At 36.7% G+C, this 26,383-nt stretch overlaps 4 protein-coding genes and 1 long non-coding RNA gene across 12 annotated transcripts; 2 read left to right on the forward strand and 3 right to left on the reverse strand.

The window, feature by feature from the left end:
- Positions 1-968: 968 nt before the first annotated feature.
- Positions 969-11,146, forward strand: LOC128878996 (palmitoyltransferase ZDHHC8). Of its 2 annotated transcripts, none has more exons than XM_054127751.1 (9): positions 969-1,106; positions 1,244-1,365; positions 1,746-1,903; positions 1,969-2,141; positions 2,230-2,424; positions 2,505-2,649; positions 3,622-3,836; positions 3,900-4,094; positions 6,822-11,146. In XM_054127751.1, exons 1-9 carry the CDS (start codon positions 1,015-1,017, stop codon positions 7,510-7,512), a joined length of 1,986 nt encoding a protein of 661 aa, XP_053983726.1. In that variant the 5' UTR covers positions 969-1,014; the 3' UTR covers positions 7,513-11,146. The 2 variants fall into 2 exon arrangements, with proteins under 2 accessions (XP_053983726.1, XP_053983727.1); XM_054127752.1 differs by having other exon boundaries at positions 3,921-4,094.
- On the reverse strand, positions 10,771-12,968 carry LOC128879001 (uncharacterized). The gene is made up of 3 exons (XR_008457547.1): positions 12,862-12,968; positions 12,490-12,695; positions 10,771-12,403 (listed from the first exon to the last, which is right to left on the reverse strand). It is a non-coding gene; the product is annotated as an uncharacterized LOC128879001 (long non-coding RNA).
- Positions 12,969-13,064: 96 nt separating this feature from the next.
- On the forward strand, positions 13,065-16,294 carry LOC128878998 (probable Bax inhibitor 1). The gene is made up of 4 exons (XM_054127757.1): positions 13,065-13,252; positions 15,045-15,346; positions 15,516-15,841; positions 15,920-16,294. The coding sequence occupies exons 1-4, from the start codon at positions 13,206-13,208 to the stop codon at positions 15,959-15,961; spliced, it is 717 nt and encodes a 238-aa protein (XP_053983732.1). The 5' UTR covers positions 13,065-13,205; the 3' UTR covers positions 15,962-16,294.
- Positions 16,295-16,353: 59 nt separating this feature from the next.
- On the reverse strand, positions 16,354-22,119 carry LOC128878997 (RNA-binding protein cabeza). Of its 4 annotated transcripts, XM_054127755.1 has the most exons (9): positions 21,976-22,117; positions 21,253-21,277; positions 20,915-21,102; positions 20,539-20,611; positions 19,362-19,393; positions 17,750-17,883; positions 17,227-17,582; positions 16,792-17,064; positions 16,354-16,660 (listed from the first exon to the last, which is right to left on the reverse strand). In XM_054127755.1, exons 1-9 carry the CDS (start codon positions 21,986-21,988, stop codon positions 16,621-16,623), a joined length of 1,134 nt encoding a protein of 377 aa, XP_053983730.1. In that variant the 5' UTR covers positions 21,989-22,117; the 3' UTR covers positions 16,354-16,620. The 4 variants fall into 4 exon arrangements, with proteins under 4 accessions (XP_053983730.1, XP_053983729.1, XP_053983728.1 ...); XM_054127754.1 differs by having other exon boundaries at positions 19,362-19,390; positions 20,915-21,277; positions 21,976-22,119; XM_054127753.1 differs by having other exon boundaries at positions 20,915-21,277; positions 21,976-22,119.
- Positions 22,120-22,887: 768 nt separating this feature from the next.
- LOC128878055 (mediator of RNA polymerase II transcription subunit 19) lies at positions 22,888-26,082 on the reverse strand. 4 transcript variants are annotated; one of them, XM_054125877.1, is made up of 5 exons: positions 26,065-26,082; positions 24,948-25,178; positions 24,693-24,849; positions 24,523-24,622; positions 22,888-24,436 (listed from the first exon to the last, which is right to left on the reverse strand). In XM_054125877.1, the coding sequence occupies exons 2-5, from the start codon at positions 25,132-25,134 to the stop codon at positions 24,152-24,154; spliced, it is 729 nt and encodes a 242-aa protein (XP_053981852.1). In that variant the 5' UTR covers positions 25,135-25,178; positions 26,065-26,082; the 3' UTR covers positions 22,888-24,151. The 4 variants fall into 4 exon arrangements, with proteins under 4 accessions (XP_053981852.1, XP_053981850.1, XP_053981849.1 ...); XM_054125875.1 differs by lacking the exon at positions 26,065-26,082 and adding an exon at positions 25,796-26,043; XM_054125874.1 differs by lacking the exon at positions 26,065-26,082 and adding an exon at positions 25,686-26,042.
- Between the last annotated feature and the right edge of the window lie 301 nt (positions 26,083-26,383).

The raw sequence follows: 26,383 nt of genomic DNA on the forward strand, positions 1-26,383 counted from the left end.
AAAGAAGTTTCCTGTTAAAAAGCATTATGGTGGACTCGGTTGGTAAATGCAGAAGTACGCATAATTATTATCAGCGGTTCAGATTTCACTATGCAGGGTTGCTGCATATGAAAAATTCAAAGAACAGATAAAGGAGGGAATTTTCGAAAGAACTTGTTCGGTTAAAAATTAACCATGGCACAAATATAGATTTAATACTATTCTACCTAGTACATTCTACCTATCGAATGGATTATTTCTAAGAAGTATGAATTAACATCATTTAAATTTATATAGATAAAATATTAAAATTATCTCATACATTTTGAATAATACACAATGCAATATAATTATATTAATGTTTAAGGTTCATTCGTTACAAAAACTGTTTATTTTCTATTTGCTTTCACGAGTTGCATTCAAAAAAATCAACCGCGAAAAATTCGAATTTTTCAGTGATGGCTTTCAACGATGGTCGGTAACAGCAAACAATTAGAATGGTTTCAGTCGATAAACTCGTTCGCGAAATTCGGAAACACGAAGGTTTACGGGTAGATATTGCATGGAACGACTTTAAGCCGACGAAAGGTTTCTAAATAGGTGGCTAGAAAAGTGTGAAAGCCGATCTCGCAGGGTCTCGTAGCATCGCATTGCGGAACGCCCGAACTAGAGGGGGGCACGGCTCTCTCGTGGACGATATATGTACATATGTATATCTCTCCACATTTATACGATTATGTATACATATATATTTATGTCAGCAAGGTAGTGTGCTCGCGGATCGTGCGTGCAGAAGCGCTTAAATATTAATCACGTTACGAATGTTTTTGACCGAGTGACGCGCGCTTGCTAGACGGGACCGATTATCGAGATGCCACGGATGTATGAGCGTAGCGAAAATGGAAGTCCGTGCTAAATACGGACCGCGCAACTTGCAAATAAGCAGCACCGATGGACGCGGCCATGTTTTCTGGTAGCAGAAATCTTACCCATTAATAATTCGTTAATCGTCGACCACGAAGTGGAGCGTGCAGAATGCCGAAATGCGATGTGAGGGCGAGATATCTACCAGCCACGTTCGCCTGGACAGTCTTACTCAGCACCACGACACTGTTCTTCTGTTTTCCGTAAGTTCCTCACGCACGTCTGTCTACCTCTCGTGAGAGGCCGCAACGGTTTGCTCTCCTGTTTTCATTCTCTAGACTTTGCTCCAGTTTAATCACGCCACGCGTTTTACCATGTCAATTCGCTTTCTATCCTTTAGATGCCAGTATTATGTGTTCCAATGGGGAACGTGGGTACCTGCGCTTCAAGGAGTCATCACCTTTTTCGTATTGGCAAACTTTACGCTAGCAACCTTCATGGATCCAGGCGTCATACCAAAAGGTATGTCAGTATGTAAAACCACTGTATTGTCCAACACGTATGCTAAGTTTCAAATTCAAATTCAAATTGTTTATTATAGCGTTAGCCTGATTTGGCTATCTATACCTTTCTTGTACATCAGTTAGCCTTTACATTGTTTCTTACATTCCATTTCTTTACACGTCTTATATTCCACTTCTCTACATGTCCCATGCTCCATTTCCTTACATGTCTTCCATTTCATTTTTCTATATATCTATCGGGGACTGCATGCCCTCCTATAGCTGGGGCATCTCGGGTTTGCTATATCCGTACTGTAGCTGCAGTCACTCCCCCATGCTACAGTCCCTGAGGAGATGTTTTAAATTTCATTTATGAAAGAGATAAATTTTCTTTTAAAGCGACTTCCGACGAAGATCGAGACGACGATTTTCGTGCTCCCTTGTATAAAAGCGTAGAAATCAATGGTATTACGGTTCGCATGAAATGGTGCGTTACATGCAAGTTCTACAGACCTCCTCGTTGTTCGCATTGCAGCGTTTGTAATCAATGCATTGAGGTTTGTAATTGATGTAATTTTGATATTGTGATGTCAGAAATTTTAATGTTCTTTATTATTTTCAGACTTTCGATCATCACTGCCCTTGGGTGAACAACTGCATCGGTAGGAGGAACTACAGATTCTTTTTTTTCTTTCTCTTGTCACTCAGTTTCCACATGCTCAGTATATTCGGACTTTGCCTGTATTTTGTATTGGAGCGCAAACAACGGCTGGGTGAAGTGGACACAATTGTCGCGTATCCTTCTAAATTAATCATATCGTGCAAATACTCTGATATTGATACATTACAATTTGCATCATATAATCCTTAAATTTTTAAATAGACTCGTACTCATGGGTGTGGTTATACTCTTGTTCATTCCAATTTTTGGACTGACCGTCTTTCACGCAATACTTGTTTGCAGAGGACGTACAACAAATGAACAGGTAACGGGTAAATTTAACGGCGGCTACAATCCTTTTTCCCGTGGTTGCTTTCACAATTGCTGTTATACGCAATTTGGACCACAATACCCCAGGTAATACGACAACTAATCGTAATGTGTAAGTGAAAGTCAAATGGAGTCAATAAACAATCGACACATTTCTACCGTTTCAGTTTTATTAAGCCTGAAAAGTATTCAGGGAAACGACGCGGAGCTTGTACATCTGAGATATCGACTATAGGCAGTGAGAACCAGGTAAAAACCTACATGGATAGCAGCAATGGTGTTAGAAATGCCAGTTCAAATGCTTACAATAAGGTAAGAGCTAGTGCAACTTCGCTTGATACTTCTGACACTACGTATGAGAAGATTTTACAACTGTAAATAGCACTTCCTCTCTAGCATGGGATTTGTATACTTCTTCTATGTTCATCTACCAGCTGTATGTAGCGGTGCAATTCACTTGGCTTCCAAACTTCCTTTCCTGTGCCTAGAAGCTTTATTATAATATCTATGTATATCATAAATTGCAAGTTGTAGTGCATTCTAGTGTATTTAGACGACATTTCTTGCACGGTTTAACTATCTTCACGCCTCTATTTATTAATTTTAAGTTTATTTATGTAGAGTACAATATCAAGCAGTGATTCCTCTTATCTGTAATACCCCATTCGGAATGCTGGAGAGATGCGGTCACCGCCTGTTTAGTTCCCTGTCCCTTATTCATCCTGGTTAAACGTCAGTATCCCTAAGAAATATGTGTAATATATGTCAGTGTTTTTTAAACTATGATCCACGGACTCTTAGGTATATGCAAACATGCTAGGAGGGTGCGTTTTATTCTTATTAAAATCATCCGTTAAGAAGGTTTCTATCATCAGAAACAACATAAGAACATCAAAAGAGAAGGTGGAAACTACAGTGTGCACAACATCACATTTAGGTTCTCCTTCCAACTCACAATTAATATATTTAAAACTTTCAAAATTGCGAAGTGTTGAATTGCTTCGAATACTATTCGATATTAGAAATTTAAAAAAAAAACGGTAATGTGTTTTCCTGATTAATTTTCCAGATAAAATCGGACTTGCCTGTATAATAATCTGATCAGGAGACGCGGTAGTGTCTCCGTCCAAGTTCAAACGCTACCAAGTATCGTATTGTATACTAAGGAGTCTGCAAGACGAAGTTTGTGAAACGCTGACATATAATAGAATTATAACAATTAACAAACATATATTAAAGGATCGTAACAACGTAAATAATGTCATGTATCGTTATTGTTTTCAGTTGTCTCCTGGACGAGATGGATCTGATACAGACATGGAACCCACCGCGTCTCAGTCCGCGGATTGCGAACCCACACCTCCGCTACAAAGACATGGTTCCAAAAGCAATTTCTTCCTGCCACCTGTGGAGAACAGTGAATCTCCCAGGCACCCACCACCGTCGCAACACCGCCATCCAATACCATACACCAGAGGCAGCCCTCATCCAAGGCCAAGGTAATAAAAACAACAACAGCAAATGGTGTTACGTTTGCTAATGTCTTTTCTAATACACGTAAGGTACGTTGTCACTACCTATAGGGGTATGAACGACTCACGAAGCCACACGCCCGACCCTTTATCACCGGAAGTGAGCAACTCGGCCGTCACAGCTTCCCAAAGAGGTCAAGGTCAAGGGGGTGCTAGTCCAACAACACAACGGATTAAAGCTATTGGGGTACCGACTCCACTTGCCATTTCCAGTCCTATGCGCAGGTACACTATGCTCTTCATTTTAACAAAAGTATTTAAACAAATTGTAACGAATATGATGAACGTAACGTACAGTGTTCAACATAAATATCGGTGCAGAGCGATTTTTGGAATAAAGCTAGTCGTAGATGTGATAGAAATAATTGAAAACTTTTTTTATGTTTAAACTCAAACTTTTAAAAAATTACCTCATATTTCTATACCCTTCTCCTAAATTCGGCTAATAATTTCAACTGATTAGCTTCATAACATAAAACACGAAATTAAAGTAATTATTGGCAGGCGCTATAAAATAATTACAATAGGCTGTATGACGATAAAATAAGCGCTGACAATACCGAGTATAGTCGGCGCTAGAATCCACAGCTCGTCACGTGAATGCCGACTATATTCGGCGTTAGTACTGAAAAGGATAAACATGCAATGGTCCTTTTACGTCTACAACTGGTTTTATTTAGAGTACTGTGTCAATACTTATGTTCGACACTATATCTCGAGAAAAGGTTTGCAAGTATAGTAAAATTGTACAATTCTTACGTGATAAGAAAAAAGTTAACGAGATATTCCGTGTACACTTGAAACACCTTTTCGGAGTATTGAATTTCTTAGATGTACTACTTCCTTTATTTTTCTTTTTGTAATTGTATCCCGCGGCATTTTTTTTATGATGCACAAAATATTTGTTTCGACGTAGAGAGCAAGAGGGAAGCGCCACACTAGTAACTAGTTACATTGCATTTATCGAGCACGCTGCCAATACGAAGTGAACTTGTCAATCTCCTTTATTCAATATTCCTGTTTGCTACCTCTCGATATGATGTGAAGCCTGTTTACTTCGGACTCCCTGTATCCCTCACTACGAACACGTCACTCTTGCTCTTATTCTTTTCTTCCTGTTACTCTCACCACTATATATCTATCTCACCTTCCGAATGACGAAGGAACATATGACAGAAAATGTAAAAAAAATGAGAAAGAAACCGTTGCGCGACGTAGATCACTATTAATATCGTAGAGAATTAGTTTCTCTGCATGTATATATTACGAGATATGTGGTATATAGATAAGTTTGTGTCCCACTGCAGGGGGTGGTAACTGCAAGGAGCTGCTTTCTACCATCATGTTGCAACCTACTGCAGGTAAACACGAACTTCATCCTACGAGGACATATCGTAGTTTAAAGTTACGCTTTCTTGCATACATTACATAAATACATGTGTATATATATATATATATGTCTATAATATATATATATATATATATATAAAGGAGAAGCATACATACTCAAATCTATATATATTTATATGTATATATATGTATATTTATATACACATATATACATATATTGACACATGTATCAGTCGTCCAACACGCAAGTATAAACGTCCACATATGTATTTCCTAGGTTTCGCTATACCTTTTTACGTTTTCTTGGATAGATGCTAATTTTATAATAGGAATGATGCGCTGTTCTCTCTCTCTCCTGTATGTCTCGCCAAAGCCGTATTTGTATGGCTACTATGCTCAAGCACTTGCATATATATACGTATATACAGGATGCGAGAAAAGTTTGGAATGTTTTTTTATGTTGAATATCTTCCAAATAAACTTTCTTTTGTATATATGTTTATTAGTTGTTGGATTTGTTATGCTTTTGATTTGTTGGATAATTATCCGTCTGATGGTATATGCAGTGTATGCAATTTTGTTTTATTTTTAAATGTCAGCTAGTCGCAAAGAAGTTTATATCTTTGTTATTTTCTTACATTTATGCAATTGACATCAAATGTTATTGCATGAGCGTGGTGCTCAATTCCACATATGAATCTAATTTTCTTATGAAAAATTTTTCGATATTCAGCACATCCAGAGAAATATTACTCGTTTCCCATTTCAGAAATAGTAATTGTCTTCATATTAAAATATTCTTAGTTTGTTTCTTAATAACGTTAATAAAATTAATACGTTTATATTTTTATTCTCTAGAAGATCGTAGATAAACGATATAGGATTCCATTTTAAATATGACAATCAGAGAAATTTCTTTTTTATTACTATGTTTGTCTTTGTGAATAGTTTACTGCGCTTTAAACAGTTTTTTAGAGATAATCCCCTACTCCATATCTGAAGTATCGGTGGCATGTATGTACGTACGGATGTATGTTGATCTCTAGTTTGCTTTACATCTCAGATATGATTTATTAGAAAATCATGAAATTTGGTGTGGTGAGTTCTATATGTCAGGCTTTGATGCCATTAAATTTTTGACAACATTCTGTATATATGGATGTGTATGTTTGTGCGAATACACGTATGTGCGTATGTTGACCTTATTTTGCTTTGTACCTCTGGTTTTTCCAAAAATCATGGAAGTTGGTTTGATATATTGTATACATGAAGCACCAATGCCATTAAATTTTTGGAAAAACATGAATCTAGAAATACCGAAGGTGTCATATTTAGTTTTGTAACATAAAGTTACATCGATAGGCGGCGTTACCAGAAAAGTTGTGCAACAATGTTGCTAGCTTTCTCTAACGTTATCATCTTTATTGTTGCGTTTACGAACTTGGATACAAAATCCTCTTTCGAGAACCTTCCAAACATTTATCGTAGCCTGTATATTCATCTTGGTTCACTGTACCATGCATTATGTCAGTTATTGAAAAATTACAAAGCTGGGATCGTGTGAAAGCTCGATTACTACTAACGACCTGTCTCTTGTTGCAGATCGAATCCAGGTACGCCGACGCAGGTCCGTCGGCCCGATTTTATAGGAGTGAACGACGCGCCGACTTACTATGATGTACAGCAGGGAAATAATCACGGTGTCGGCGCTGCTAGCGGCGCCGTAATCACCGGTTACAGCCCTCAGCGGCGTTTCCTGTCGGAAAGCGAGCTGATACGACAGGGTGTCGACCAGTCGTATTCGAGAACGAACAACACTGTTGACAACATTCGCGAGCTGGCCGGCTCGCCGCAGCGTGGCGTCTACATGTGGAAGGACAACTCGCCAGGCAGCTACCCCGTCCCCCCAGGGCAGACTAACGCCACGACGCACCAGTCGCCTTCGCAGAGACCACCGCCGTACGACTACTACCGTTCCAATCCCACTAGTCCTACGCAACAGTTGTACGCGAATTCGCCTAGGCCAGCGTATCATCCGGCCATGAGAGGCGGCGTAGCGGTCTTCCCACCTCATCAGTCGCCCCAAGTGAAACGAAAAGCCGCAATGGTGACGCCTACCACGCCTACGTCGGGTGACGCTCGACGCAGACCCATGTCCTTTGTCAGAGCACTCGAGATGACAGACTCCATGGAGATGGTGTCTGCGCCAAACGACAATAGATTGCAGCGGCCCACCACACCCACGCCGGATCGGACCAGTGTCTACGACATGAACTATGAGATATCCGTATAGCCCAGCTTTACGGTCTCCGCGCCATCCTGCGGCTGGACGGAGATTGTACAAGAAATGCCGACACTACGCATCTCCCGCTCCAACGAGGAAAGAACAGCGTACGCCGCTTACGAGATATCCGTCTGAATTCGTGTACGATCGACGGTACAAACAAGGGGTGTCGCATTTAAATCGTTCCTCTCGAACGTCTCTTAGAACTAAATGTTATGCGAAAGATAAAGTAAATTCTTCCTCTATCTTCTGCAAATATGTCCGTCTCATTTTCATTTGCTAAGTTTCTTCTCATGTATCTATCTCATTTTCACGTGCTAAGTTTCTTTTCAAACAAGAATTAAATGGTTTTGAAAGGGAACGTACTTCGATGCGTGTTCTTTCTTAGGTGAAGACGTACAGAAGATGCAAAGATCAACTTCTTTTTTTATGAATAGAATTACTAGTATTTTTGGGTGGAATTCGATATAATAATGAATTCTAGGAATAAAAGTAATAGTGTATTTGTATCTCCTTTACATGTCCACCTAGGAAAAGCTACTCGCATGAAATTGTATCTCCCTTCAAAATCATTTGACTTTCGTTTAAAACATTTGCCAGTGTTGTCAACAGTTTTGGAGACATTCGTGGGGAACGATTGAAATAGGATACTCTGTACAGTGACTTCGGAGAAACTGCGGGGTGTTGAGATAATAGCGCCCTCGACTGCAGAGTGTCAGCAATTCAGGACCGATTTTGGGGGGTTTTCTTTTGAGTGCTGGAACTGCAAAGACCTGGCCACCTCACGGTGGAATGGTCATGCGAGTGTTAAAAACAGAAAGACATACTACTGCACACTCTACAGAACCATTTTTTAAGAAAAACATTTATCCTTAAACAGAACAGAGTTCCGTGACAGAAAAACAGAAATGAACCTAACCTAGATCCAATACGTACGGTCCTGTAGCGAATAGAGTGCCACTCCGCTGAGAAAAACCTATGAGGTCAACCCTCTTGAAATTGAGCTAATAAGATCATTATATTTGTACCGTCGACTATACGATGCTTCAAACCTGAGCGTTCCGATGCAGCTAGACGTTCCACGTCGAAACGATACTAATCCGGCTGTGGTATCGTCAAGTTCTTCCGGTCCAAATGCTGATCCACGTTATACATATATATCCAGGGTGTATACTGATGGTTTATCAAAGTGTACATATAGTATTCATACAAGGAAACAAAGAAGTATTAGTGAATATAGGTCTAGAAGTCAACAATCTTCAAGTTAAGAAGAAGAATTCAATTTCGTCTAACGTTAGTCACCCTAAAACATCGTTCACCTTCACAGTCAAGACCATAAGAAGCTTCTTATATGAGTTACTTGGTCGCTCAGTCCCTCCATGTCAGTTGGTTCCTTCGATTCGTCTCTTCCAGAGATGAATGAACATAAAGGAAAATAGATAACTTATTTTTTATTAGTTTTATGAGTGCTATACGAGTTGCAAAGCAAAGACACTTGGAAGATCTACCGATACGAAATACAATCTGTTCTAACTCATAAATTGTTGATTCCCAGACTCACGTTTACTAACGCTTATTTTTCTTATTTCCATGAGTACTATATGTATCCAAAACTTGCTCCACTAGTTTTGAAACACCCTGTACTCTGTAAAGATCATGTTAAACGATGCTGACGTTTCCCCGAAGGGGAGGACATCGACGTGTAAAAGTTGTTTGTCCTCGTTATAGACAATGATATGTTCGAATGTATCCAATGTGGAATTGTAAACGATAGGTGATCGTCCGCGGGCAAACCGGGATATCAGTGTCCAATTATTTTCCATAGCGAGTCGCTGACACGGAAAATATATTTAGGTCTTGATTCGCGTTGAACGAGTGGAAAACGGGAACGTGTAGTTTTCAGTTCAACGCCGAGTCTGTCGTCGGCGCAAGACTGTCGTGTCATGTTATTAGGAATATTATTTCGTTTAGACGGTATTTAAAAAGAGAAACGTTCGATTCGGTGTGTATCTGGCTCAGAAAAGTTGTGATGCCATATTCGCGTTACGACAACTTCCACCAGCGGAGAAATGACCAACCGCTGGTGCTAATATAAAATGGATGCGCAGGAGAGTATTCGCCGTCGACTGCTATGAAATTGAATGTGATCAAATTATTTGAACAGTCTACAAATGATGAATACTTTGTTAATTTGAATTCCATTCCAACTTAAACGTAACAAAATTACGTAACAAAATTAAAATTAGTACACAGGTAGTCAGTGCGAGGATTATTATTTAGAATAATATTATTATTTGTTATTAATTGTTACTTATTATAATTATATTTTATAATGATGTTATTCTAAATATTATTCAATCTTTACTTTGATCAAATCACGTCTAATGCCGCTATCAACGAGAATAGTGTTACTCTGAGAATCCCTTACTATGGTGTTACTCCTGTGACATCACAACTGTTTTGTTTCCTGATGCACACGAGATAAAACGTGTCCACGTATCAGAGATGGGCAAAGTTTTATTCGGATAATAGTTGACCAATTGAAACAATGTATAGTGATTGAGCATTTACTGTAACAAATTTTTCTTCGTTCGACACGATATACATAATTCTATTCAGCAACGAATAAAGTTCTTAATCTTTTATTCATTATTCGGGATTTTTATGTAAGTAAGGAATTTTGCCCATTTCCGTTAGCTCAATTCAAACGAAGCATGTTTCCCTGTATAATTCCTTGCAAACCAGGTTGTGTACTCTCAGGCATGGTTTTTACTGAACAAAACTGTTATAAATCACATGGGACATTGGAGATATCTAAAACATATTGCATGGGAATAATACCATGAAAACCATGCACGGAAGTATTGCATGGACCTGCGTGGAATCCTGCTTGAAAACATGCTACATGTAGAACAGGCTTTCTGTATCTCTGAGGGGGGCGGCGAGGGGTAATAGAGACGTTCGGACCGATTGACGACCGAAGTAATCGAGTCACGAAATCGTCAACGAAAGTAAAACCGAACGCGTAGAGGTACAATCGCTGAGCAGCACTCTTGCTGCCGATGATTATAAAGAATCGAGCTTGTCTCGCTTGGCGGTAAAACAATTATATTTTTTAGTACACAGTAAGGTCAGTTTAGATTTTTATACCGTGACGTCGTGACTCAATTTCTAGAAGCGCAGCATATCGGTTCATTGTACCGTTTCCTTTCGTTCTTTTTTCTCTTTTCTTTCGCTCTTTATAAAAACGCATTATTTGACGTGTAACAAAGTACATAGCGATTATTCTTGCGTGAATCTCGCGACTCGATTCTGATCGCAACGGCGGTTCCGTCTTCTTTCGATTCTTTTTTTATATCTTTTTTTTTTTGTAGAAGGAAAGGAGCGAACCGACAGGATCAAAATCGAGTCTCGCCATTGGGTATACATAGTCTCCTATCTTCGTTGATGCGAGAAGAGTTCGTGTCCAGTTAACAAACCACAACAAAAAAAAAAAAGAAGTTACTTAATCGATTTAAGTCATTATCAGGATAGAATAACGAATTCTGTGTAAAATAATCGTGAAATGTGTAGCAAATTTTTAATATACATATATATTTAACAATATTTATACATAAATAATAAATATAAGACTTTACAATGATTTCATTTGTTTGTTATGAATGATGATTTTATCGATGTGACCACTAATAATGATCGATTGATTTATACAAGTAAAACAAGAAACGTATAGTTATGAGGAATACACGTGAGTGAAAAAGACAGAGAGAGAAAGAGAAATATGAGTGTATGTATGCGACTGTGAAAAGGAAGAAGCGAGTGAATGCGATGGATGTATACCATGAGAATTCTTAGAGTATTAGACGAAGTGACAAAAAAAAAACAGACCAGTGTTTCAAATGTTTACAGTGACGAATGACTCACTCCGTAATAGAAGAGAAATAAAATGAAACAAAACATATACGAGAACAATGGACTTTGTTTAAAAAAACCAATAATGAAAGAAAATGGGGGAATACAATTTTGTAACATATACATTGCATAAAATTATTGGTATATCTACCGCTACTGTTAAGTTTGTAATATACCCCGCTTTTAAAAAAGAATTGCATGTCGGTTTCTGTATTATGTATTTGTATGCGAGACCAATATTACCAATTTATGCAGGCTTAATGAATAATTGCGTAAGGTAATCGTAAAATAATTGCGTGCCCATTTTACCTTGCGACGAATCGATAATCGAATTATTATTGTTAAATAGCACACATATCGTTCAGCTAGAGAAGGGCTTTATCGAACATCGAATATTTTCCAAGCAAAAAAAAAAAGAAGGAAGCATTTTTTTCGACAGATATTTCGTAAACAAAAAAGTGACACGTCGTTGCTAACCGTTAGAAATATTTCTTCCAAACGCTGTCTTTTTATCCTATATTTTGTTCGGTTACACGTATTCGTTTTCTTCTTTTTGTAACGAGCTGTGCCAAAACAGGGAAACATACAATTTTCCATATTCCACTCCGATCTTGTAGTTTTACATAAAAACAGAGTACTTGGACAAAATGAAACAAAGGACTGGTATAACATTCAAATGAATTGGTTTAGATGAATTATGCGTAAGGTGTGACGAATGTTTAGTGTTTATAATTCGGTGTACTTGTACATAAATATTGCTCGTTATTATTACTTAAATGTACATACATATACATTTCGGTACTTAAGTATCGCTGCAGCAATCTACAGAAATAAAACTCATTAAATACAAGTCGATTGTATTCTAATTGCACCGTTCTACTTATTCGAATCTATTAGAAACAGTTTCACGTTGAAGAACTTTTAAATTAACGTTGGTAAATCTTATTCGTTGGCAATGTTTCAAAAAGCGCGGCACTTTGGAGCGTTCCTAAAACAAATCAAAACCAGCCTTACCAGTTCCACAGTGTTACGAAAAATTATTGGGTGCTTTCCTTTGACTATATAGATACCTACGACCATATATGCTTATAGACACGGCTTCAGATAAATGCTTTGAAGCTAGAAATACCGAAAAATGTGGCGACATCTCTCGGTGAACCGTCCAAGTTTGTCGTGAAACAGTTTCCATCTTGAGCTGCTAGATGTCGTCACTGAAATTATTGTGGCGCCATCTCTCAGTGAATCGCCCAAGTTTGTCGTGAAACAGTTTCCATCTCAGGCTGTTAGATGTCGCCACCGATATGAAATTATTCAAAACATAAATTCTCTACTTTTCTTTGCATATAAATGTAATTTTACATTCTAATTATCATAGTTCAACTAGTAAGCGTCGAATAGTACACAAATAATTGTCTAATGGCTAGTTTTTTAAATACATAAAAGTACCGAGAATCGACTGGGTTTCGTAGCCCCCTAGTGGCATTAGAGGAAAGGATCGTTGGAACTCATCGCGCACGATTCTTCTTTGTCTCTGTTTAACGTATGGATGACTCGATTTGCTATCCTCGTCGCGTGAAAGCTGACGTTCCGTGAAATTTCAAGGAGCACGTCGACCAATCGCGAGTGCCGACGACGAAATTTACGCACAGAAATATTACTGACGTGTCCACGAAAAGGAGACTACTTCGAGAGTTCATGATTATTCTCATTTTACACAAGAGGAAAACAATAGTGTTCGACGGATCGTGGTGTTAATTGAAAGGCGAATTGCAAGAAAAAGCAACGAAATCATGGCGACGATGTTTAATACCTTCGTGAATTCTTTCACCAACAGACTGTGAGTATTTGCCGTCATTGGAACGATTTTATTGGAAATTCTCGTTTAAACAATTATACATAACGGTTACGTTGATACGTTTTACTTTCGTTGCAAATATAACTATCGGTAGTTTTAATCTTTATCTTCACCCTGTTTTCCAAAATGTTAATGATCGCGGTGATGTAACTCGTGTAGCGTTATAGTAACGTTTCCTTTCGTAAAATGGTTAAATTTTTCGTGCACGGTGCCGTTTTGAATAATATTAATTATCGTGATATGCATCTTTTCTTATCTACGTTGTTGGTATCGTGCATGACCTTCAGTCGTCTATGTAGACTCCAGAACTTTCACAACTTTATGAAACTGAATATTTGATGTAGGAAACTTTTCTTTTGCGTACGAACATAGTCGCTATGACGTGGGTCACGTATCCATTGAACGTGATCCACGGTTTTGATACTCGCGTAAACGGTGACCTAACAATTTCCCAAATTATTTTTCGACCATCCATGCAGGAACGTAGCCACCCTATAACAAAAGTAAGGCAGAGACTGGGGGCTCTCGGTGAATTATTAGAAGCTCAATTTCGCTAGGGCCCGTAAATTAGTGCAATTAGGGGCTATAATAGATCTCTGCTATGCTAGGGTCTGCTATAGACCAGAGGTGGGCAAAATAGTTCTTTATGTAAACATTTCAAATAATAAATAAAAGAAAAGCAACTCTCTATTATGTCACTACTTGAACGAATAGACGCTTATCTAATTGGAACAAACATTATCAACAAAATTTATGTCCATCTCTGCTACAATAAATTTAATAGTAATTAATAAATTCAAGAATTCTAGTATAGTTCTTTGTTTCTGAATTTGATTTAATTGGTATAATATTGTAATATTAATTTTATGTGGGTCAAATTATAAATAAATCTTAAGTACATATTTATTTCATTCAAATTGAAATTCAGATAATAAAATTGAGGGATATAAAATGATTTGACTAAGGGACCAAAAAACTATGCTACACCACTGTTTCCATGCCTCCTTCTTCTTCTTGTTTCATTTTCAATTGTTAAACTTTGCTTTTATGCCGATTTAGTTGGTTTTGTAAGATATTTCTGTACTTGTATAATAAAATGACATAAGTCAGGTGTTTTTGTTTACAAGATATTATTGTTTAACACACTTCCACTGAAATACAACAATTGCTTCAGCTGCATTATGGACACAATTGCTTAAACACAATGTGTGTGCGTCAGTAGCAGCAAATGTATTAAAAAGGTTTAAATACATCAATCCTTTTAGCATGGTATAGATATATGTTTTCCTTGGTTTTGCATATTTTATATTGGTACAATCAAAGTAAAGAATAATTAAAAAATCGAACAAAAAATTAATAATTTACAGCATCTTCAATTCATCAAGTATTAACGCTGTAGTGCAAATAATTGCAAAAACTTTACACGCTAGAGGCAGTATCACAATGGTTTCAAGCAGTGATTATCAAGTAGAATAAAACGCTATCAGCGCTATCGTACGTCGAATTCTTTTTATTGTTGAGAGATTTTCTAGATATATATGATATATATTAATAGATTATATATTTTTTTCAATAGATTTAACATTCTTTTTTGCTTCCAATATTTTGATAAATGTACAGATATGTGCCAGTGTCCCTGAAGAAGTTGATGCATAAACTTTTTTAGAATGTGATTTATGTTGTTTTCCTTCGCAACAACGGACGATAAATTTTCACTCAGTTACGATAGCAGTTCGTTTGCACAGTAGATAACAATTGGTTTCCCTGATTTCAGTGAATTACCGGTCAGGCAGCATCTTAAAAATGTGTATGCCTGCTTGTCTATGTCAACAATATCGGCTGCAGCAGGAGCTTATGTCCACCTGTACACAGAGCTCCTGCAGGCCAATCTATTGACGACTCTCGGCACATTTGGTTTACTTCTCGGTTTAATCAGCACACCAGACAACGGAAAGAATCAAAAATTACGACTTGGCTACCTGTTGGGATTTGCATTCTTGTCTGGACTTGGATTAGGTCCATTGTTTCAAATGATCATCGCCATCAATCCTAGCATCATAGTAACCGCATTAATGGGTAAGACACGGCACAGTTTAACGCTTAAAATGTTTACCGTCTATTATTTATTTACGATAATTTAGCTTTACTTATTTTTGAAACGTATAAATGATCATCGATTGTTCGTCCATTTGAGGATATTTTTTTTTATTATCATTTTATGTAACGCAATGTTATCAATTTTCAGGAACGACTGTCGTATTTGTATCATTCAGTATCTCGTCGCTTCTGGCTGAACGAGGTCGTTGGTTGTACCTCGGCGGTATCTTGATTAGCTTGCTAAATATTATGGTTCTGTTCTCATTTCTCAACCTCTTCCTACGTTGGTCTTTGTTCCATCAAACCCATTTATACGGTGGACTATTCTTGATGTGTGGTTTCGTGATTTACGATACTCAGTTGATCGTCGAAAAATTCCACGCAGGTAGCAAAGATTTCATTTTGCACTCTCTAGATCTCTTCATCGACTTCATCGGTATTTTCCGTCATCTTCTCATCATCCTTACGCAGAAGGTAAGAATAATTTAAATAACGTATGGTACATTATCTTAGATTGATTGACTTTATGATTTGTATCTTGTTTTTTTATAGGAGTTATCAACAGATAATCAACGTAATAAACGCAAAGAGTAAAATGGGAGCGAAGAGAAGATGTAAAATATCATACCATTCAAGTAAATCCATGAACTAGAGGTCTTCATTTAATCTATCCATATGTAGGGCATATATATTTACTACGGTATAAATGAATTAAAATAATTACAGCTTAACGATCATCTCGAGGGAATTTTAGGCACGCGTTGGCCCTAAAGACGCAATGTATTTATTTTGGATTACTTAGTTCGTTATTTTTTTTTCTTCTTTCAATTATCTATTTACCTACTAGATTTATATACATGTATACATACATAGACATAAATTTATTGTACTATATTTTTATCTTTCAATAAACAAAATTTCCCAGCGTCCCTGGGTATTCTTAATCGAGCAAAAATAATTTCAAAGGTGAGGTTACTAAAGCTATATTTTATACAGGGCTAAAGTCTTATTTATTAAAATGTAACTTTACACATATGATTATCATCATTTACATGTGTATAGAAAACACAAAAAGTTACGCGTTCACGCATCGATCTTCATGAATATAAAAAATGTACGTGGGAAACAAATCGATGACAATGGAGTTCGTAACAGACGGACCTCTGTGTTACGAATAATGTACATACATCGAAACTGTGTACAAAATGTGTACAGTCAATGAGTGATTTTTACCAATCACTGTTTGAATGTGTTTAATACGGACGTTGGCGATCCCTGTCTCTGTCTCCTCGGCTGAAATCAACAACATACGAAATAAATCATTCGCCCCCTCCTTTTCTATGAACGTAGGAACAGGAAACTATTATACGAATGAAAGTTCGATCGTTTTGATCTAAGGTTGAAAATTAATTATAGCAACTAACCCGCCGCCTCCTCTCATGGGCCCGCCTCGACCTCCTCGTCCACCCCTGTCTCCGCCACGGAATCCGCCTCTGCCACCCCTGTCGCCTCCGCGACCACCTCTGTCACTCCTGAAGCCTCCTCGCCCACCTCGATCACCACCGCGGTTGCCTCGTCCACCACCGCCGCCACCTCCACCACCACCGCCACCAGCACCATCTGGTTTCAGACTTTTACAGAGATTGCATTGATCTCTCCAGGCGAAGTTCGTGTTACCACATTCGGGATTAGGACACCTACACGAATATAGCAAACATCATTTTTAAATGGTAGTGAAAAAGCGATTCATGAAGATATGAATCACTCTGATACTATTGTTGTTTTTTATAATATTTTACATACAATAATTGACTTAAAAATAGCTCATGGAAAATAGAAAAGGGTAAAGCAAAATATACCTCCAATCTCCACCACGCCCAGCTCCATCGCGTCGATCATCTCCACCGCCACCACCGCGATGATGATCGTCTCTGTCGCCGCCACCACCACGGCCTCCAAAGCCACCGCCGCCGCGGCCTCGACTACCGCCACCACCTCCTCGACTTCCACCAATGCGGTTTCCTTGCCAATTACTTTTATGTTGAGCAATTTGTACTTTTATAGTACGTCCCTTGAAATCTTTCCCGTCGAACCAGTTTATCGCAGAACGTGCAGCGTCTTGGTCATCATAGGTCACAGTGGCTTCACCTTTTGATTTACCTGTATTCTTGTCTTTGTACATCCACACTTTGGGTTTGCCAGTCCGCTTGTCATGCTAGAAAATGATTAATATTCGTGTTATTCTTTCTCTTTTATCGAACGTGTCTCAGAAAATATTGCGCATTAAAAAATTTGTAATTAGTATACTAGGAAGCATTAGGATTAAAATGTGCAATATTTCTTGAGGCAAATGAATAGTTACTGCCCTGTAAATCAACGTACTTTGATTAAACCAATGGCTCCAAAGTGTTCGCAAATTTCTTCCTCTGAGATAGAAGGATCCATTCCAGATACAAAAATAGTATCCTCTTGGGTAACCATTCCATCGTTGCCACCACCGCGGTCACCGTAGCCCCCTGCAATTTAATAAGAGTTAACAATTGTTCTGGTACCGCGGTCCTCGAAGTAGGAATAATACTTGCAAATCTACTTGTCCCTAAACCTACTCAAATCTAAGCTAACAAGTGGAAAACTCTTTTTTATATCGGGTTGAAAACAGCTAACAGAAGCAGTACACCTTGGAGGAACAATTAAATATTGCAAGCCATTTGAACTTTCGCACCCATTTCGCGTTTCAGAATGATTTTCATACAAGTTATATAACTACACCTGAACACTAGTATACTTTTGAACATTACGCTATTTTAAATGTTTTAAATACTTCGCTCCTCTTTACTCCTCGAAGAATTACCAAATATGTTTAAATGTTATTATCCGCTTTAACAATAAAAATATAAATCGTTTACGTTCTTTTTGAATGATATCTTTTTCCAAGCAAAAAGAACTCCTCTTGCGATATACATTACGAATTATTTAACTTCGTGTATGCTTAGAAACATACAACTATCGATTGACATTAGTTTTACCCCACGAAGACGTAAATTTTGTTTAGCCTAATCATACGTAATACATCCTTCTTAACGATATTCGAGGTCTGTTACTTTGTCGACTTATAGTACTTCAGTGATTACACTCATACAATACTTATAGCACCATTATTGTATAAAATTACCGACTTTAGTATATATATATGTATACATATATATTTCTTTCTTTTTGACCCGTGCATTAACAAAAGTATTAGTATTCATTGCCCTATCATTCTTAGTAGCATATAACAATACGTAGAGAACACAAGGTTGCAGCTTAACATACAAAAGGGCTGCAACATTATTTTTACCCTTACCATTTCCCTATATAATATTTTTGGGGAAGCCTCGATTGATCAGGGATAGTATTTAATTCACCAGCTGCCTTTTATGTTTAACGATATCCTGACGTATGTTTAAAAATGTGCTGATTTAAGCTGCGAATAAATGTTTTATCCAAGTACTCGCTTTTTTGATCAATTTTACGATGTTCGTTCATACGAAACTCCCTGTTTCACGTTTAGATGATGCTCAGGAAAGTAAGATATAACATTACAAGCGCAGTGCGCATTAGTATTTCGGATGGATGATTACTTGCTCAACATTATAATTTGTTATACTATTTTTTTTAACTTGAAGTGTGATGTCACCTGTTTCCAATAGGAATTTTGTAACACGCTGAGACAAACTTTCGTTATTGATTGGAAAAAGCAATTGGTGATCAAAGCAGCTCTTATATAATGCTGCAATAACATCATAGTAGGTACCCTATTTTTCTTTCTTTTTGTTTGACATCAATATTAAAGAATTCCGAGCAAACGTTAGTTGGTAGAGAAAAATACACCCCTAACAATGTTGCATAGCAGCCCTTTCATATAATACAAGTAACCGAGTATTTAGATCGTAAATATTAGAGTGAAAGCTTGAATAGCACCAGACTTGTACAGACAATCTGGTGCATTTACCTTTGTTATAACCACCACGGCCACCGCCACTGCTAAAACACAGAAGCAGATATACCAATGAGTTGACTCATGGACAGACTGATCGATCGATCGATGCATGGCGAATCAAATGCTGCTCGCCACCTCTCTTCTTGATGTACCTACTGTCTAAATGTCTGTAGTCACCATAATTACTTAATACTAGACAAAGTCGCGTCTATCGTCGTGTCAGTCGGTCGTTGTCCAGCATGCAAGAAAAATTACCTACATATCGTGGTAACGGTACTGAGAAAAGAACGAGAACAAAGCAGTGCTTTCCGCACAGGTATTATTAACGGCTTTGCCCGAGATAAAATTGGTCAAGACAATTCTCTGTAAAAGATTATCCTATTCACCAGATAGATATACGTATGTATATACAAACATTGTACTTAAAAGTTTTAATGGTAAGAGATTACTACTGATTGATCTACGAAAGCATATAATTTGACTTTGAAATAAAAGAGAAAGAGAAAAAAAAAAGATAATTTATCTGGGTATTTTTCAGAATAAAAAACAATTGTATCGGGAAGATAAACGTGACGTTAGAGAACAGTCAAAACATACAGAACGAATGTCAAATGCCATTCATTGAAATTTCTACTCAGAAATGCTATTTCTTGATCACGTAAGTAATTGCAATCTCTTACAAAAACTTTGAACGTCTTTCGATTGTCTAGTCGATTTCAATAACCCTAAGTAGTAATACTTGAATAACAGTGGCCCCAGTGGCAGTATTAACTGCTTATACAGGTATGATCGATGCGAAAACCTTTATTATATGCGCCATCGTGCGTTTTTTTCTTTAGTTATTGGCAGTAATGCAGAATCAGAACATACCACACATTATAACCATTTTTACGTCATTTGTCATATACAACCTGTTTTTACCTTTACCAGTTATACCTGTGTGTTAAACCTGTAGGCACACTTCAAACATATTAACGCCCAAAGGGCATAAAACCATTTGCAAAGAGACAACAAGTTTTCATTACTGTCATAAGGAACTTCATTTCATACCTTGATTAATTCAATGAATGTATTACCTTTCCACTCGCAAAATTATTATGGACTTATAACTGAACTCTTTTATCGGCCTTATAAACTTTCTCCACTTCGTCACATATGTATACATAGAAAATGTAAGAAATGAACTTACTTGTAGCCACCGCCAGAGCGGTCATTGTATCCCCCACGATCGCCATATCTACTGCCACCGCCTCCTCCTTGGCCTGGTATACAGATAATAAATTTATATTTATTATTTGTCCATCAAGTTGCTTCAAGCATTTTATAGTAATTACAAAATATTTTCAACTTCTGGTTTCCACTTATCCTTGATATACGAGTTTTATACTAAACATCTAAGAAAGAGTCAAAAACATTTTCAAAATTACGATAAAATGCTTGAAATGACTCGGTTAAAAAAAAAAAAGAGTGATATTTAAACATAAGCACGAATCGACCTCTATTTATACTTTTGAATCATACATAATTTCAAGATTACGATTTGAAGTATATAAGTGCAAGTATACCTCCACCATAGCCTCCACTAGAATTGTTGCGATTATAACCACCTCCGCTACCTCCACCCCCATGTCCATAATTTCCACCATAACTGCTGCCCCCGCCGCTGTTACTTCCAGAACCACCTCCTCCACTCCCATAACTGTTTTGGTTGTAACTGTTCTGGTTCTGCGGCTGATTGTAGTCTTGGCCACCGCTGGAATTGTAACTGTTGTAACCGCCATAGTTGCTTCCAGTATTTGGTGGTGGTTGGCTATACTGATTATAGCTGCCACCACCACTAGATGGTGGTGGATACGATGTATCCTGACCACCAGTAGGTGGTGGCTGGCTGTACTGATTGTACCCCTGTTGCTGGTAATTTGAATACTCTGAAATAAATGATAAACAAACATGGTTGAATACTGTAAAAGAGCACTACATATATATATATAGGGATTCTAAGATTAAAAACATAGCATAGCTCTCATTAAAGCGATAGAAAATGCGTTTTGGAGTTAGCTTTTGACAATTATAATTTTATCATAAACAAAAAAAATTCTATACGCATATTGCAAATGTAATATTTTCATCAATGAAACTATGCAATGTTTATCACACAAATCGACTCTCCTTGTCATTCCGGATATAAAAATACGAATACACGTTAAATTTGGAAGAGAGAATAAATTATGCGGTAAATTAAAGGCGAAAATGAAAAATATGCCAAAATCGAATAACAAAATGGAGTAGAATAGTGGGATGAGACGCTTGAAATGCCGATCAATAAAGCTCTCGTATAGAAGCACAGAGGGACGCGACGCTTCAGAAGTTTATTTAGGTTTTCATTTACAGTTTCACAGCGATTTAATCAATGTTCTACTCTCTAGTTTTTACTAAAATAATGTAGAACATCGATTAATTACGAAGTTAAAACGTCGAACGTGGCAATTGTAGAAGCTAGGCAAAATATATACTACGCGTAAAGTCTTCGATGAAATACACGATTCGATAAAAAGAGATATTACATTATTAGGATAGATTCATAGCGTCTTTCATTGTAAAAATGGTACAATATTGATTTACTTACGGGTGTCCGTCATCGTGCCTTCCTCCGGTAATCAAATCGCTACACGGTAGAAAAAGCACGTAATGGCGGGAACCGAGCGACTTTCCAACCACGATTCTGAACGAGCTGAGCTCAATGGTCAAACTCGGCGTTTTACTGCCGGATGTCGATCGCCGAGAACGGAAGTCTTCTTTCCTAGATGGCGCTTCGACTACTGCAATTATCACCTCGGTTGACTGCAGTATTATCTGGAAATTGAAATTCAAAAACCCCCAATTTCATCTTTTTATAGTTAAAGCTGACTTGCAACGAGTGAATAAATTTGCAAGATTATTTTGAATATTTTTGTTTGTCTGTCTAAATGTTTGTTCCCCCATAACTTGGTTGGACATATTTTAATAAAATTTTGTACTTGCCTTTTCAATTTACAATTAGGAAACAGAGATTACAGTAGTGCGAAGAATCAACTCTAAATACTTATGGTCAAAGTAATCCATATGGACGCCGCGCGTCTAACAGTTATGGTTGCTGTGGACGACATTCTTCTGTATTTATTTATTATAATGAAACATTAAAGTGTAAATCTTAACTTGAAAATTAATGAATTTAAATATTAGAATTTAATAAATATAACAGAACGATATGAAAATTACTGATAATTGTGTCTCAAGTAGAGGATCAAAAAGATTGACAAACGCATATGAAAGGGGAGGGGAATAATAAATAAATTTCAGATTATAAATTTTTGAATAGTATTCGAAAATGTGAGTAATAGAATTATTCTATTTAAAATTGTTATACCTTAATATTCAATATTGGAAATAAATATAACCGAAATGCTATTTAAATAACAGCAGTGTTTCGTTATTATTATCATCTTTAAAGAAACGAGACGTAACCTAGAAGAAAAAGCGTGGGAGATCATAATCACTCTTGAACTTAATTTGTTTTTATTATTCATTGTATCATAATACTACGCTTAATTTAAATTTGTTCAGTGCAATGCAAGATTTTGGTTTTTTGTTTATTAGCAAAATTCACTGCATACTGATGGTCAAGATTAAAAACATTACTTCTAATGCAGTGACATTTGCTTTCTGTTACTGTCTTTTCAATACATAATATTTACATCAACAGTAGTACTCCTTGTTTGCACTAATGATTCAAACCTGTATCCTATTAACTCATCAAGATGTTTAATTTCTTCACGATTCGTTCATAATTTTTAGAAATATCAGTACAAAATCAGAAATCGTGAAATCGTCTTGATGGGCTAAACAGTATATTGCAGTGCACGTAAATTGTGTACGTACTTATACACATAAAACACAAATTCATTTTACACAGTCGATTCTATATTACATACTCGTAGTGTACACTTTTTGTAGGACCGAATTTTACATCTTCCAATATAATGAAAATAAAAATGAACACTCTGCTACTATCAAAGATCAGGTATCGATTGAAAATATACTATTTAGAATGACACGAATGAAGGGCACAAATAATCAAGTTCAAAAAATAAAAAAAGAACAAGACTTGCATACGATGATTATCTGTAATATCAAAAACGAACTGCATCGAACTTTATTCGATATCAGATATTAATGGATTTCTTCTTCTTGCATAAATAAATAAATGCATTTATAGATTAATAAAGTTTTTCATTAATTGCTGTTTTCAAAGGTACATTTAACACTTAGCTATTTAAAGTTTAACAAATTGTTAAATTTATAAATTTTCTACAAGTAAATCGCTTTATTAATTTAACAAAAATTTATAAGTAATTGACAGATCTATGAGTAACGCATAATTTGCTCGTGTTTGATAAACAATATGAATGAAAAGATTTATGAATTAATAAATGTATTTATTTATGCAAAATGTTTAAGATTCGTTACGTTTCAAAATCTATTAAGATTTTAAAAATCTGTTGGTACCGAATAATGTTTAAAACGATTCGAATGTTCACAGTCTTGAATGTTTTTATAATCTCTTATAAAACACTGATTCGCGCGCCCATCACTAATTACATAACTCGAACGTTTCAATATAATTTACGTAGAAGATATTTAAATCTAGTAATTGTCTGTACATGTGTTTATCCTTAATGAAAACGGAAGAACTTAATTGCGTCTATGAAAATCGTAATGTCAGGTCAAAAGTGAGATACAAACAGAAAAGGTAAGATTAAAGATCACGAATTGGAATGCTGAGATGGTGTTAATCCCCCAGTGTGTTCAGGACTATGTTTCTGTTTTTTACGCTTCTTCTCTTTTTTACGTTTCTTTCTAGCTTCTTTTTCTTCGTCGTGTCTTTTCTGCTTTTTATGCTTCTTCTCGTGAGTATCCGGACCACCGATATCTGTTGTTGTCGCTTCTTGTCCACTAGGTACCTCGCCCGGCTTGTGTTTATGCTTTTTATGTTTGTTCTTATGCTTTCTTTGTGGGGCTTGATTGACATAGCGATACTGCTCTGGTAGCTATACAATCATAAAATAATTTCTTAATTTTATGCAAATATTTTATTTGACAAATTATCTCCCACGATGCAAGGAAATATACTTACAGGTCCAGGATGCAAACGAAAACCAGCTAACTGAACGCTCGTTAATGGTAGTAATTCTTTCCCACCTATAGGAGGTTTTTCAATGACGGATCTCAATGAACTAAAATACAAAAGAATGATAATAATGTTCAATGCAATAATCAATGTAATTTAAAATTATGTCAACATACCTATTATCTAGATGACCTGGTCTGTCTATGATTCCAGGTAAATTAGGTAAGAACGAAGAAAGTTGTTCTTTGAGTTTCTTTCCACTAAATTTACTATAAGAATGTTCTAGGCCATAATAGGCCATTAAATTTGTCGCCCCTGTGAGTTCACTTTCTCCTGAAAAATTCAATGAAATGTAACAGAATTTGATTATAAGTAATGTTCTTGTTTTGAGTATTGCTATAATAATCGATAACATAATGATAAAACTGTACCAGGGGGTTCCTTCATCAAGTAAAAAGGCCCACTATGGACAATAGATGGATTCTTTCCCAGGGAAATGGTCGTTTTCAAAGTCCCTGTCGAATCCTGACGTGAAACAACAGGGGAACGTGCGCCCCTGGGTGATGACTTTGGTGAGTATTGCTCCACTTTGCTACGAAACTGATCGCCCATCATCATCCTTTGATTTTACTTCATGGCACCTTCACTACAATTAATGAGCTCTAGCGTAGAGCACAAATAATCGTTTAAAGTTTCTTTCTGTCAGCCAGTGTACGTTTACGCTTTACTAAAGCACCCAAGAACAACTTGGTGCTGCTACAACAATGCGCAACGAACACATAATTTTCATATCACCATGAACAGGCACCATGCAACAGAGTGACAATGGGGATACATAATTTGATAAGTTATACAATCAGTGTACAATATGTAAGAAACGTCTGAAGAATATTTTTTTTTTTTTTAATTCAATTTCATGGAATATAAATACTAGGGTTGCACAACGATCATCACCACAATCTACTCGTCCACAAATTAATTGAGATACCGATTGATCGTTTCGTAAACATCTTGATCGTATCAGTCATTCGGTTTCGTTCTTAGGTTACAGTTCGTACAAACAGAAACTGTTTTGTTGTCGCTAGCGAGACATCACGAGCAGAGTTCTGCTTCTAAACTAAAAATCAATCAAAATTTTACGCTGTTACGGTACTTAGTTGAGTACATACTGATGCAAGTATATCTAGACGAATCCGTGTATATCAATTCATCTAAATCCATTATTTCTTCGGGTATCCCCACTAACCAACAAACCCTCCCTCTTGTTTTCATGTCTTACCGAAGCACCACTTAATTAAACATTTTTCATGTCCCCTTTTACACCCCGTTCTGCACGTAACACAATGCACATCAAAATCTCGCACTTTGAAAAGTAGACATCACTTCTGGATCGAGACATGTACGGAGCCAGGTATATAGATAAGCAACCATAAGCGAGTTAGATGCATCCCAAATGTCATGCTTGGAAAGTTAGACGATGTTCAGTTTTAATGTAATAACGGCTCGATGAAACGGACGATAAAATTCAAAGCGTTTTTTTTTTTTTACAATGCTACTAATTTCCTTGTTTAATTTTATGTGTAACAAAGCGAAATATTTTTTATTCTTATCGGTGGATTATTTCATATTTGTTTCGTAATTGCACGTTCAGAGTAATTCAGAGCGTGCATACATGTGAAACGTACGTTCTAGGTGCGTTTTCAATGCGCCCATTTATTAAAGATATATTTCATCGGTAAATTGGATTGATTATGTTTAATAAAGAGAAAAAGTCTAACGAAGGAAATCATTTTATAATTATATACATTTATTTCAAGTATCGAATATGTACATAAATAGTTAAATGAACTCGAAGAGGTTATGTTTC

This window comes from Hylaeus volcanicus, chromosome 6, assembly GCF_026283585.1.
Source record: "Hylaeus volcanicus isolate JK05 chromosome 6, UHH_iyHylVolc1.0_haploid, whole genome shotgun sequence".
In the NCBI taxonomy this organism is placed as follows: Eukaryota; Metazoa; Arthropoda; class Insecta; order Hymenoptera; family Colletidae; genus Hylaeus; species Hylaeus volcanicus.

Coding starts and splice junctions, on each gene's coding strand:
- LOC128878055 (XM_054125877.1), bottom strand. CDS start 25,134: ATGATGATGGGCGATCAGTTTCGTAGCAAAGTGGAGCAATACTCACCA. Junction 24,850..24,947: donor CTTGATGAAGGAACCCCCTG/GTACAGTTTTAT, acceptor TGAATTTTTCAG/GAGAAAGTGAACTCACAGGG. Junction 24,437..24,522: donor TTCGTTTGCATCCTGGACCT/GTAAGTATATTT, acceptor ATGATTGTATAG/CTACCAGAGCAGTATCGCTA.
- LOC128878996 (XM_054127751.1), top strand. CDS start 1,015: ATGCCGAAATGCGATGTGAGGGCGAGATATCTACCAGCCACGTTCGCC. Junction 2,650..3,621: donor GTTCAAATGCTTACAATAAG/GTAAGAGCTAGT, acceptor TATTGTTTTCAG/TTGTCTCCTGGACGAGATGG. Junction 4,095..6,821: donor ATTTCCAGTCCTATGCGCAG/GTACACTATGCT, acceptor CTCTTGTTGCAG/ATCGAATCCAGGTACGCCGA.
- LOC128878998 (XM_054127757.1), top strand. CDS start 13,206: ATGGCGACGATGTTTAATACCTTCGTGAATTCTTTCACCAACAGACT. Junction 13,253..15,044: donor AATTCTTTCACCAACAGACT/GTGAGTATTTGC, acceptor CCCTGATTTCAG/TGAATTACCGGTCAGGCAGC. Junction 15,347..15,515: donor CATAGTAACCGCATTAATGG/GTAAGACACGGC, acceptor ATCAATTTTCAG/GAACGACTGTCGTATTTGTA.
- LOC128878997 (XM_054127753.1), bottom strand. Junction 17,065..17,226: donor GGGCGTGGTGGAGATTGGAG/GTATATTTTGCT, acceptor ATATTCGTGTAG/GTGTCCTAATCCCGAATGTG. Junction 16,661..16,791: donor CCCATGAGAGGAGGCGGCGG/GTTAGTTGCTAT, acceptor TGTTGATTTCAG/CCGAGGAGACAGAGACAGGG.